Source organism: Epinephelus moara, chromosome 21 (assembly GCF_006386435.1).
Source record: "Epinephelus moara isolate mb chromosome 21, YSFRI_EMoa_1.0, whole genome shotgun sequence".
In the NCBI taxonomy this organism is placed as follows: domain Eukaryota; kingdom Metazoa; phylum Chordata; class Actinopteri; order Perciformes; family Serranidae; genus Epinephelus; species Epinephelus moara.
Window position 1 is genome coordinate 31,245,142 of NC_065526.1, and position 12,575 is coordinate 31,257,716.

General features: G+C 40.4%; 2 protein-coding genes across 4 annotated transcripts; both read left to right on the plus strand.

The window, feature by feature from the left end:
- The first annotated feature begins 1,337 nt into the window (after positions 1–1,337).
- On the plus strand, positions 1,338–5,843 carry si:rp71-1g18.1 (uncharacterized protein LOC559922 homolog). The gene is made up of 4 exons (XM_050033643.1): positions 1,338–1,717; positions 2,033–2,163; positions 2,362–2,455; positions 3,865–5,843. Exons 1-4 carry the CDS (start codon positions 1,477–1,479, stop codon positions 4,830–4,832), a joined length of 1,434 nt encoding a protein of 477 aa, XP_049889600.1. The 5' UTR covers positions 1,338–1,476; the 3' UTR covers positions 4,833–5,843.
- Positions 5,844–6,525: 682 nt separating this feature from the next.
- On the plus strand, positions 6,526–12,042 carry LOC126382688 (E3 ubiquitin/ISG15 ligase TRIM25-like). 3 transcript variants are annotated; one of them, XM_050032710.1, is made up of 9 exons: positions 6,526–6,876; positions 7,460–7,607; positions 7,711–7,991; positions 8,161–8,478; positions 9,058–9,150; positions 9,250–9,334; positions 9,420–9,509; positions 10,360–10,416; positions 11,276–12,042. In XM_050032710.1, exons 3-9 carry the CDS (start codon positions 7,734–7,736, stop codon positions 11,806–11,808), a joined length of 1,434 nt encoding a protein of 477 aa, XP_049888667.1. In that variant the 5' UTR covers positions 6,526–6,876; positions 7,460–7,607; positions 7,711–7,733; the 3' UTR covers positions 11,809–12,042. The 3 variants fall into 3 exon arrangements, with proteins under 3 accessions (XP_049888667.1, XP_049888668.1, XP_049888666.1); XM_050032711.1 differs by having other exon boundaries at positions 7,492–7,607; XM_050032709.1 differs by having other exon boundaries at positions 6,526–7,607.
- The last annotated feature ends 533 nt before the right edge of the window (positions 12,043–12,575 follow it).

Sequence of the window (12,575 nt, forward strand, 5' to 3'; positions counted from 1 at the left end):
TGGTTGTCACCAGTGGTGTAGTGGAGGGTATACTCAGGTATACGGGGTATACCCACTTCTTTTTCTATCCAGTTACAGTATACCCACCTATCAGCTAAAAAGCCATTGTAATACATAGGAGAGTATGCTCACTTCCTCATTACTACCTAGTACCTAGTAGTAGTACCTAGTAGTACACCCACCTGGGTTGTCACACTGCTTATTATAAACAATTGGCCGGGCATCCTGTTCATTTTGCACTGGTCATTTTGTGGAACACATACAAGAGAATAGCTAATTCAAACAAACAAACAATCACCTAGTTCAAATTCATGGTAACACAAGGGGCACTGATGAGTAGGCTACCATTGTAGAGGTGGTATTCATTTAATGACTTATTTGGTGTTTTTATCTTAAAAAATGAAAAAGTTAGACATTTTTCATTTTTCCCCCTGATAACTATGGACAACCAACCCCATACATTGTGACAACCAACCCAGTGATGTCACAATGTGTCATCATGTGTCAGAGTGGTTAATAACTTCTTGTTACATTAAGTTGTAAAAATTGAGAGGGATACCCATTTCAAACCAAGACCTTAAGCTTTCTTTAAATGTAGGAATGACTATTGAAAGATGATTTGATGATGAGCAATTCACACAAGAGTAAAAAGTGTGACAGCCAACCCCAGTCTATCCTACTCATAATCTGAGCCAAAGGTCTGTTTGTGGACACTGTCCACACCAGCTGGAAGACCTAAAGTCAGGGAGGGTGAGGACAAAAGATGCATTTTATTATCAGTGCCATTACGTCAATGTGTAAACATCACAGTCAAATTATCCTTACAATATTCTGCCAGCCTTAAAATAAACTGGTGCACAAAGTGTCTTTCCAAGCAAAGATGGAATTAATGAATCTTTTTAGTGGAATGTTTCTTTAGTCTGATCCACTTTTAAACATCATCTTCTACACATTGCACCGGAAAACCACGGTTTTAATGTTCCACTGTAACTTCTACTGATTATTGGTGTATAATTGTATATTTCAAATAAATATACAAACAGTAGCTTATCACTGTGTCCTCTAAAATGGACAAAAATTCACTATTGTGCTAGACTTTCATTTTGTATTAGGTTGAAGAACATTTTCATGATTTGAAAGAAATTTGGGCCTAAAAAATGACAGAAACATGGGATTTTTATTCTAAAACACACACACACACACACACACACACACACACACACACACACACACACACAGAGTTTACACTGTGAGCTTCTCGTCTTTTTTCTCCTCCCTCTAATCCCGTGATGTAAAACCCCCTTCAGTATTCAGCGCGCCTGCGCCGACACACGGGACACGCCTCTTCTTCTTTCTGCGATTCACGAAGCCATGTGGCTGTCGTTGGTAAATAAAGCTTATAGCTAATCTTGAACTTACATTTACTCTAAATTTTTGCATACAAACGCTGACTTTTGCACAGTCCGAGCAGCCAAAATGTCCGCGGGCGTCGTGAACCTGCAGGCGCAGGTGGAGTCGGTGCTGGGGGAGCTGGTCAAAGCTGCCACGGTGGAGTTAACCAAACTGTTCGAGAGCAGATACCGAGCCTCGGTGCTTGATGTGGAGGTGGGCCGCACTGAGGACAAAGAGCAAAAAAATACACTGGACAGTGGGGACACAACACGCAGCATCGGAGTGCAAGTGGACGAAGACATGTATCCGCTGTTGGAGCTTTCTGGTAACGTTTTGGATCTTTGGAGCGTTAAATGCAATGACTTCCTGTTTACGTCCACGGCTAGGCTGCAGTGATTAATACACGCTGCTTTAATTGCATGATAAAATAAGAAACCAGCAGATTTTTGTGTGCAATCGCATTTCGCTTCATGCATATATGCATTTAGTTCTTGCACACACTTTGCTCATTTGTTGCTGTTGCACTTAACTCCTGCACGGTGCAGCCACATTGCAAACCCAATGTAAAGGAATGTAGTCTATGTGTGCCTCTCACTTAACCCATCCCCCCTTTTCTCCACATGCCCCCCTTTCTTCTCAGATGGTGATTGTTTGAGGGAGTGCAGAGAGGAGGAGTTTGAGGTAGTGGAGGGGAGTCTCATACCATCAGAAATCCTCCTAGCTGAGGATAATGGCCACGCAGACCCCGAGTGGTCGCCTCTGAAGGAACAGGTTAGTGAGAAGTTACTGGGGTGTAATTAACCCCTGGAATGGGGAGGAACAGGCTGAGTGAAACTGTGAGCAGCTTTGATACATTAAGACATCTTGTTGTGTTTGCTTTTTAATGGCATGTTTTGCCCCAAAGTTGAACTTGTCATTCCACCCATTGTACTTCAGACATGCAAATTTCTCATGTTTCTTCTTAAACAGGTTGTGGCAGAGACTGTAGATATGGTGGAGTTGAGCGGGTGTCAAGCAGAGTCGCCGACTGATAGTGATTCACAAACTGAAGTTGTTTTGCATGGTAAGGAAAAGCACAGTGACCGTGAGCTGAAATCCAAGGCTCAAACACACTGACAGAGAGCGACAAATGTTAGGATGTAAATCAGACTGAGATGGCTTTTGTCTGCAGAGGATTTGAATTTCCATGTACGGATTAAACAAATAGTATTGCAACTGTAGGTAATATGTTTCCATTACACCAAGCACACGTTACAAGAGGAAGTTGCAAATGAGAAGGGGATGTGAGACATTCAGACATTAAATTTTTTTATTGTATTACCTCAGTGTAACCTGTGGATTAAATCCTGTTAATATTTTTCTAGACATCATCTGAATTCTATTTTGTGTAAAGCTTTTTATTCAAATCTTAATTGTGCTGTTGAAGAAAAGCATAGGTAACCTCTCCCTGTCATTAGCTGGCAAGTGACACAATGCATGCTGGCATAGGCTCCACCCCAGTGACCCTGAACAGGATAAGTATGAAATATAGAGGGGCTTGTGTTAGATAACACAAAGAAAAGTATTAAAACAAAAACCCAGAAGTCAAGTGATTGCACAGACACATATAAGAAATTGTCCCTCTCAAAGGGGCCTTCAGTGAAATATGTCTTTATACTAACACCTAGTGGCAGCTCTGGGAAACTACAGCATGGACAAGCGTGTCTGCCCCCACAAACCCTGATGTTCATCAAAAGCAAATCTACACAGGACTTTCTCAGAAATAACAAATGTAGCATTAAGTGACAGAATATGCATCTATTTCATTTCATTCTATTACATTTCATTATTAAGTATCCACAGAGTAATTCTCTGCCCAAGCTTACAATAAAATGTGCAGTCACATTAAATGTTTTGCCTACATAGATTTTATGTTCTGTATAAACTGATAGCAGGTTAGCAGATGGTGAGACAAGGCACAGTGAGAATATCGGACATTTGCCACACCTTACAAACAAACACTTTAAGTCTATACGGTTTATTTTGGCTTATGCTCACTTTACACTGGTTTTAAAATGTCCTGAAGCTCCAGATAGAAGTGCGCATCTCGTACCAACTTCCAAGATCAATGCTGTACATTTTATTTGTCCTTTTAAAATAAGTTTTAAAATCCATCCAATCCATGCAGCCTGTGAGAGAGCCAAAAACTTTCTTCTACCTTGTTGTAAAACTATCAACTCTCAGCTGTTCTCTCTCACACAACCTTTCTGCTCCCTCTCACACACCAGGTGCTAAATACCGCACAAGCATTGTATCCTTACGTTAATGTGCTGTCATGTCTGAATGACAAAAAGTAGTCACTGTAACAGATAGATGAATCCAGCAAGAAACAAGAAGTTTCTGGAGAAAGGGTGGAGGGATGTTGAAGGTGAATGAGAAAAGGATAGTGGAAATGTACAATATAATTTAAAAATGTGTCTTAATCTTTTTCAGTCTCTGCAGAGACATGGACGGAGACAGTAAGACATGGATCTATGCAAGGGTCTCCGACTAAACAGAAGCCTCTTGTGATCCAACCAGATACACGTGACGTCATTTCTGGGGAGAAGATTAAGTTTGTTTGCCCGTTGATCCTAAAGCCAGAGTCTTCAACCCCTAAACCTGACAGTTCAGAGAAGCCTGTTCAAACTGAGCCACAGCAAGTCTGTGGTAGCACCGCCAAGGGCACTGCCTACAGTCCATCCCTGTCTGATGGAGCAGTGACCCCTGCCCAAGTTGGGGTTTGGGAACGGATCCACACACCGAAGGAGAAGAACAACCTCCACATGAAACTGAAACTGACTTCTCCAGACCAACAGCTAAAGCGTCCCTGTGTAGTACAACTGGTGGATGTGCTCATGATGCCTGAGTCAGAGATGAAGCTTCAGAATGCTATTGCCAAAAGTCATGATGCTACCCACAAAACAGGCTGGCCTCTGCCCAAAGACCTCCGCCGCCACCAAGGTCTTCACACTGGCCACCGCCTCTGCTGCTTCACCCCCTGTGGAGATGGCATATGGCGGCTTCAGAAGGTGGTCACCCATTCTCGTGATGGATACCCTTGCAGCATCTGTGGCAAGACGTTCAAGAGGAGGAAGATCCTCCGGCGGCATGAGCGCTTTCATTCTGGAGAAAGACCGTACTCGTGCTCCACGTGCTCGAAGACGTTCGCACTGAGGAAGAGCCTCCGCCGCCACTTGAGGTTCCACACGGGGCAGAAGCCACATACCTGCATGCAGTGCGGCAAAAGCTTCCGTCTGCGTGACAATCTGAAAGCACACCTGAGGTTTCACACTGGGGAGAAGCCTTTCAACTGCACCACTTGTGGCAAGATGTTCAGGATTGAGAGGAATCTGGAGAAACACAAACTGAGCCAGTGTGGATACTTTGTTCCTTCATTCAGGACAATTGCTGGCTTGTAGCAGTGGTCAAACAGATGTCAGTGGATGGTTGTGTTGGTTGTTCCACTTTCTACCTCAGACTGAAAACACTGTATGGCTTTTGTAGACGACTGTCTTGAAACATCTAGATAAGAAAGTTAAAGCTATGAGAGAAACAGAAACCATGATCCAGATAATTCCAGACACTCAGACATTCGAGAAAGGTTCGATTTTTTTTTTTTTTTTTTACGACAAATAAGAACAGGATGCAGCACGATTGGGGCATTTTTTACAAACCTATACTACTGATGGTTTTGTCTTGATTTCCTTTGTTTCTTATTCCTCGCCATGTTTTTTCCTCTTGTGGACCAATACTGGGAGTGGGAACAGAATGCAACTACTTGGCATTTTTTAGCATTAGACCTTCTGAGAAACACATGATCAGTCTGCAAAGAGTCCCCTCCACTTTGCACAGTTATTCAGCTATACTACATACATGTATGTACTGCTCCTTGGAGATTGTTTTGTAAATGGGTTGGAATGCATCAGTGACATTTTACGCTCTTTTGAGTAAAGACAGAAGATATTTGGGGATTGTTTGGTTGGGAAAAATACAGATCCTCACGTGCCAACCTTTCTGTGTTGTGGTTCTGTATAAAGTACTTCCACTGATGTTTGTTTTTGTGTTGATACTCTTTCAATGTTGTGCTTTTTTAATTAACACCACTGTCTCTCACCGAACATTTTTGGTTTTGTATTCATTGTTTTGATTACTGAATGTATGTAGACTTCTTTCCTCTGATGGCCTATATATCGAAGACCATCTGTGCTGACTTTATAAGAAATCTGGTTTAAATTTTAAAACCCTTTGCAAAGACAAAAGTACTATACTAAGTGTTCATATGTGATGTCATGTTCTCTTTTTAAATACTGTTTAAAAAGTTTTTATATTCCTCGAAACAGATACTTAACAAATGTTTGCTTTCATCTTTTTAAACTTCTGATGCTAGACAACATTTTTTCATGTGTATTAATAAAAATACTTTTTTGGCACATAGATATTTTATTTCATTGTGTGAGCCCTCAACACCCTACATGCAGTATGGAGGAAAGGCAGTCAACTAAATCCCCCGTTAGAAGAGGTTTATACATTGTAACTTATGACTTAGTTGATAGTTAATAAATAAATGACTAATGCTATATGATGAGTCATAAAGCACTTCTAGACTAATGGGAAAGTCACTGCTTGTCTTAGCAGGAAACTAGCTTTTTTTTTTCTCTCTCTCCAGAATAAGACCAATAAACAGCTGCAGGTGGAGTATTCAGATCTGTTACAATACCACAGTGTAAAAATAATCTGTTACAAGTTAAAAAAAAAAAAAAAAAGTCCTGCATTTAAATTCTTAAGTCAAACTACAAAAGTATTAAGATCAAAATAAACTTAAAGAACTAAAAGTAAAGTAGTTGTAGGCAGAATGGCCCATTTTGTAGCTGGTAAAGGTAGGGCTAATTTTGAGTGCCTACATTCTGCCAGGTAGTTTAATCTGTAATATAATATTTTAGTTGAATTATCCTTTGTATTAATATTTCTAAATCTGCAAAGTAACTAGTAACAAGCTGTCAAAAAATGTAGCAGAGTAAAAGTATAAAGTAGCATAAAATAGAAATACAAAAGTAAATTTCAAGTCTTTGAAACCAGGTTTCCCATCATGCCTTGGGTGATATAAACAGGAAGTGTAATTTTACCATGGAGTTGGGAGCATGAAGTCAGTCGAGAGCTTTGCGTTATATGAAAAATGATTAAATACTATGATTGATACAGTATATAACAGTGTATAATACATTCATGGCCGTACCAGCGCGTTTTTTATTTAATATTTACATTTTAGTTAATTTACACCACGAAGTCATGCTAAGTTAGCTAGCACTTTTGTTTTGTTTGCACTGTGGTTGTAAATTACAGACAGTGAGTGGACAAATTAACAACCGTGACTTCATACAAAGCTAAAGTTGACAAATATAACTGATGGTAAACGTGTAGCTGAGTAATGTGCTGGATATGGGAGAGACGGAAAGAATAATTTAGGTAAGTAAACGTTATTTGGGCAAAGTCACGGCTCGAGATGGAGGTGCGACTTCTGACGTAAATGTTATCACTCAGCAAAGGTTTAAAATGTCGCCAGGGTCTTTAGTTGGGCTTAAAAGAAAAATATTAATAGCTGGTTTTATTTAAAATATATACACAATTCGCTAGAAGTCTGTTGGTTGCATTACATCACCACACAGGTGTTCTCTGTTTCTCTAACTGGACTGAAGGAACCCGCAGGTGTAGCCAATAACATTAATGATAGCTCTGTGCCATTTAATTTAGCCATGACACTCGGCATGCAAAAACAGCAGAACTGAACTTAGAACGCTTTTATTGACCATAGCCATTATTAATGTTAATAATTATCAGGTCCCAGGAAAGACTGTACAGAGGTCAGTGGTCAACAAAATCCCCATCTAGCTACAACCAAAGTCAAATCAACAAAAAACATCTGTTTATACTCTTTAAATGAATTAAAAAATATTTCTCACAATTATTGTCTTATGTCTGTTTCATCCAATAATTGTACTCTGATTATGTAGTCCTGTATTTAAGTTTTACATTGATATCTCATATTTAGAGGCCCAGTTACTCTGAGCCTCCTCCTCTTAGGCCCCGCCTCACCAGGAAATGCAAAAACAAACTCAGCAGTTTCACTTTTAGCAATGTGTTTACGGAAGATAGAAGACGCACAGTACTGAGGGTGTTTATCAGCTTTAACTTTAAAGGTAAGAATCATTTTACAGATTACCGCTCATGATCTTGTGCTACAGCTCATGGGTTCTCTGCAGTTAACTCCTTCCTGACTGCTCTTTTCATGCTCACTGGCAGTCATCAAAGAAGAGAAACCAAGAATGGAAGATACAGAGAAATCAAAGCTTGAGGAGATGCTGATGTGCCCAGTGTGCCAGGACGTCTTTAAGGAACCCCGGCAGCTGCCCTGTGGACACAGCATGTGTATGAGCTGTCTGGAAAACATAATGGATCACTCCTTGGATGTTCCCTTCCGCTGTCCAGACTGTAGGGCACATTTTGGCACAGTTGTCGGGTTACAAAAGAACTATGCGCTTGCCAACATCGTAGAGGACTTCAGGGCGAACAGGAAGAGGAGGGTATCTGCTTTTATCTTCTTTCTTTTTTTACCTACAGTCTCTTTAATCATGACACTTCGAACATGTAGAGAATAAGTTAAAAGTTGTGGAATGTTAAAACTAATCTTCAAAGTGGACAAATGTCTAACACACCTTTTCCCACATGTCAATATCTGATTTTTGTAAGCAGGAAGAGCAGTCAAAAAGTGTGTACTGCGACTACTGCTTGGAGAAGAAAACTCTGGCCATCAAAATGTGTCTAAAGTGTGAAGTGTCCATGTGCCAAGAGCATGTCAACGACCACCTGGAGCTGCCGGTGTTCACAGGACACCCTTTGGTCAGACCTCTGGGTGACCTCCAAGAGAGGAAATGCCCACAGCATGAGGACGAGGTGCTGAGGTACTACTGCAACACATCCAGGCGCTACATCTGCAACGTGTGTTCCCTGGAGAGCAAGCAGCACACCCTGGCCACTGAGGCCTCCACTGTCCTGCGGAGACAGCTGACTGTGAGTTTTAAATAACACTTTTACGCTATAAAACAGAGAAAAGCGTATCATCTGTATTTTAATAATAAAACACCAGGTTGGATTTACAAAGGAAATTAGTAGTAGCAACAGTTTGTTATAAACAAGGTGGTATTAACAACACTGAGGTAGGAAACTCATGTTGCTGCATGTGGTGAAGAAAAACAGGATTTACTGGTCCTTTAGATTCTAAAAGTCTAACTTTCACCTACACACTCCACCTCATTCATTCAACCCTTGATCACTTAAACCCCACGGATGAGTCGTTACATACTGTGCTGTACAGGAAAACTTTGTGCAATCCTATAGAACTGTATTTTAAATTGTAGTGGGGAGCGCAGAGTTTCCAAAGATACCAAATATATAGGGTTCACATATTTCACTCATTGAAAACATATAGCTTATGGTACATGAAAAGATGGAAAGGGCTGATGCAGAGTATACATGATACGGTCAGGCAGTGTGGAAAAGACTTTTTCAACTTAAAGCTTGAGGGAAAATAAAAGGACAACTGGATGTTAAGAGGTTTAAAACAGAACTGTGTGTATTGGCTTTCAACAGGAGTACATGGACCAACACTTCAACATGCTCAGCAAGCAAATTGGAGAATCGAATCAATCAGTAAAAAAACTGCAAGAAGACATCCAGCGTGAAGTAAGCTTTGTTAACTACATCCTCTGTAAATGTGATGTTAAAGGGGTTATAGTTTGTTTTCAAAACTTTCTGATTTAATATGGATTTTCCTCCCGACAGAAACAGAAAGTGAACCCTGCCGACTCGACCCTCAACAGTGTCACAGTGGTGCTGCTCTGTCTGTGGTTCATTGTTCTGTATTATGGTAAGAGAATGGCAAGCCCTAGTATCGTGTTTGTCTTCTTAATGTGAACATGCGCTCACTGATGTCCGTGTTTGTTTCCAACCAGCCTACAACTACTCTGTGGAAAACCAGATGCTGACAGAAGCACTGGACAAGCAGCAGAACCGCGTGCATCACATTTATTCCACCATTGCAGGTAAGAAGGTAGGCTTTACATCCACATTCCTGCAAGCTTACATGAAAACTGCAAAAATATGGAATTTAGTAACTAGATTTAATGAGAAGCCATGATAACATTTTGTCTCACAGTCTCTGCCTGCTTTGCTCAGCACATCTCAACTTCCATATTAATACATGCAGTCTGACATTTGGTAGTGGGTGTGTATGGAGTTAGGTTGATTTTGGGAAGTAAACCTATTTGCTTGTTAGTTTAAAGGAGTAATATCTCTTTCATATGTACTGGCAGGTGGTTAGCTTAGGTTAGCATGAAGAGTGGGAGCAGCGGGAAACGGCTAGCCTAGTTTTGTCTGAAGGTAACAAAATCAACCTACCAGCACCTTCAAAGCTCACTGATCAATACACATTTTGTTTAATCTGAATTACAGCTTAAGTTTTGAAACAAAAAGTTGTATTTTCATAGGGGGTTATAAGTAGGACTGTCTCTTGGTCAGAAACAATGAGTTCCTTCCTGCAGGCTGGTTGAGCTAAAAAGATGGCTGTACCTTCATATTTACAGTATTGTACACAGTGTAAGAGTGGGATCATCACTCTCATCTTACTCTTGAGAAGACAGATGACAGAAATGTCAGACTATTCCCCAAGTGGCCTGATGTTAGCACATGCTGGGGAAATTCTCCATCTCAGTGCTGAGCCAAAATGTATAAATCACAGATATACAAATACACCAATGACACTTTCTCAAGGATATAAGCTGAAGTCAATTGTTGTCTGATGTGATGCTCCACTTACACTGGAACCTCCTTAGGAACTCAGCCAACTTGTATTATACTTTCTTTTCTTTCTCTTGTCTTTTTCTTTATCCATAGAACTTTTAGTCGGTCATCCAATGCAGAGCCACAAACCTCCAGAGACAGATGATCAAGGTACAAAGAGCTGATCTGTTGAAACATTAGAATGGAAATGTTAGTTAAAGGCAAGGGAAAGGGAAAACCACTGTGTGTTTGTGTTACAGCGGTGGTTCCCAACTGGTCCAGTCACAGGGTCCAGATTGCGTCTTTGTCATTCGTTCAAGGTCCACACATTTTAATATATTCAGCATCACACTTGTGTGTGGCCATGTTGTTGAGCTAGTTTGCTGTTTTCAAGTAGTAACTCACTCTACAGCAGGAAACAGCACTTCAGAATAAAAGCACTGTGCCAAAAATTTACTGTAGTGAAACAACTGCAACTGTTTTGCTAATAATTTTTTAGCAAAAAGGCCAAACGTGCTGGTTTCGTGCTTCTTGAATGTGAGAATTTGTTGTTTTCTTTGTCATACAAGATTATAAACTTAATAGCTTTTGATTTTTGGACTGTTAGTCTGATAAAACATACCATTTGAAGACATCACCTTGGGCTCTGGGAAATGTCACAGGGCATGTTTCACTATTTTCCGACATTCCGATTACAAAATCATTAATTGATTAATCAAGAAAATAATGGGCAGATTAATTGATAGAATAGCTGTTCATTGCAGCCCTTACAAATACTGAGCATTGTGAGTTTAATCTGACCAGCAAAACAATTCAGATCAACCCAAAAGTTAAGCACAAAGACATAAAATAACACATGGGATTTCAGGGAAGCGCAGTGCAGAGACAGCACAGCAGTTACTGAGTTCCTTAAATTCCAAAAAAGTAATAGTCTTGATAATGACCACTGTAATTTCCATGTGCCTGTATTGTAAATAAGGTCACCATCAAAATTGTGTATTTAAACCCAGACTGTCTGTCTGTCTCTTAGGAATCCTCATGTGGGATCTGGACACAGTCAGTCCTTTCCTTGGAGTCTCAGCTGACCTCCGAACAGTTGAGAGAATGAAAATTCAGGTGGTCTATTCCGACAGTGACAGCCGCTTTGATGAAGCTCCGCAGGTCCTCTCCACGCGGTGCTTCTCCACTGGTACCCACGTCTGGGAGGTGGAGGCTGAGGGACACTGGGATATCGCTGTGTCCTACAAGAGCATCCAACGCAAAAGCAAGGACAGCAGCACCTTCGGAAATAATGCAGAGTCCTGGAGCCTTACACACAATGGCAAAGACGAGCTGTTTGCTCATCATAATAAAATAAAAACCGTTCTCCCTGGACCCTTGCAAAGCAGTCGAATAGCAGTGATGGTTAATTTTGAGAAGGGCAATATCACGTTTAGTGCTGTGGAGCCCACAATCACACAGCTACATGAGTTCAAGGCTGAACTGGCTCAGCCGGTGTGCCTGGGATTGGGGCTTTACCGTGAGGATCCACCTAGCAGAGCCTCTATTGTCAAAGCTACATGAAAATCCTACAAACTGTTGCAATAATCAGCTAACACAGCATCCAGACTGCCTTATATGTAGCTGGTAATCAAGGAGAACTAACTTGACTTGCACTAAAAAGTGGAGGGGTCTGAAAGGAAAGACCTGAATATGTCACTGCCAAAAAATGAAACCTTTGCCTCAGGAATATGTTTTTGTATTTCAAGTTGCATGAAGGTATTTAAATCATATGTGATTAAAAGATGTTTCCTTTCAGTGTGGATCTTAATTTCAGTACAAATGTGACTAGCTATGATATACTGTAAGACAAAAAGGTTTTATTACATTGTATTAATATCGATGGCTTTTAAATAGACAAAAATCAGTCATACAACTTGTGCACTGAAAAGAAATGACCTCTTCAACCTTCAGCTCATATTTCAAAAACAGAAATCTATATCCTTGTAATATAATTAAATTCAACAAAGATATTAATGTTGCTGCTGTATCAGCTGTGGAGAGGACACTCAGCTTCTTGAGTCTGTGTTTAATGGTTGACCTTAGTGTAGAGTTAATAGCATCCCAGCCTCTGTCTCCTCGTCTAAGTGGTAGAGGAGGAACTGAAAACAAATCTGAATTTATGTAACATTTGCTGAATTACCAGCCACTCTGGCCACAAGTGCCAGATAGTACAGAATAATAGAAAATGCCAAAATTTAATTTTTATATTAACAGTGGAGAGGGAGTCTGAAAGTCAGCAAACTGACTCATTAACTCGAGTTACACAGCAAACTGTGTGCTTGTGTTTG

Coding starts and splice junctions, on each gene's coding strand:
- si:rp71-1g18.1 (XM_050033643.1), top strand. CDS start 1,477: ATGTCCGCGGGCGTCGTGAACCTGCAGGCGCAGGTGGAGTCGGTGCTG. Junction 1,718..2,032: donor TCCGCTGTTGGAGCTTTCTG/GTAACGTTTTGG, acceptor CTTTCTTCTCAG/ATGGTGATTGTTTGAGGGAG. Junction 2,164..2,361: donor GGTCGCCTCTGAAGGAACAG/GTTAGTGAGAAG, acceptor CTTCTTAAACAG/GTTGTGGCAGAGACTGTAGA.
- LOC126382688 (XM_050032709.1), top strand. CDS start 7,734: ATGGAAGATACAGAGAAATCAAAGCTTGAGGAGATGCTGATGTGCCCA. Junction 8,479..9,057: donor TCCTGCGGAGACAGCTGACT/GTGAGTTTTAAA, acceptor GGCTTTCAACAG/GAGTACATGGACCAACACTT. Junction 10,417..11,275: donor TCCAGAGACAGATGATCAAG/GTACAAAGAGCT, acceptor TCTGTCTCTTAG/GAATCCTCATGTGGGATCTG.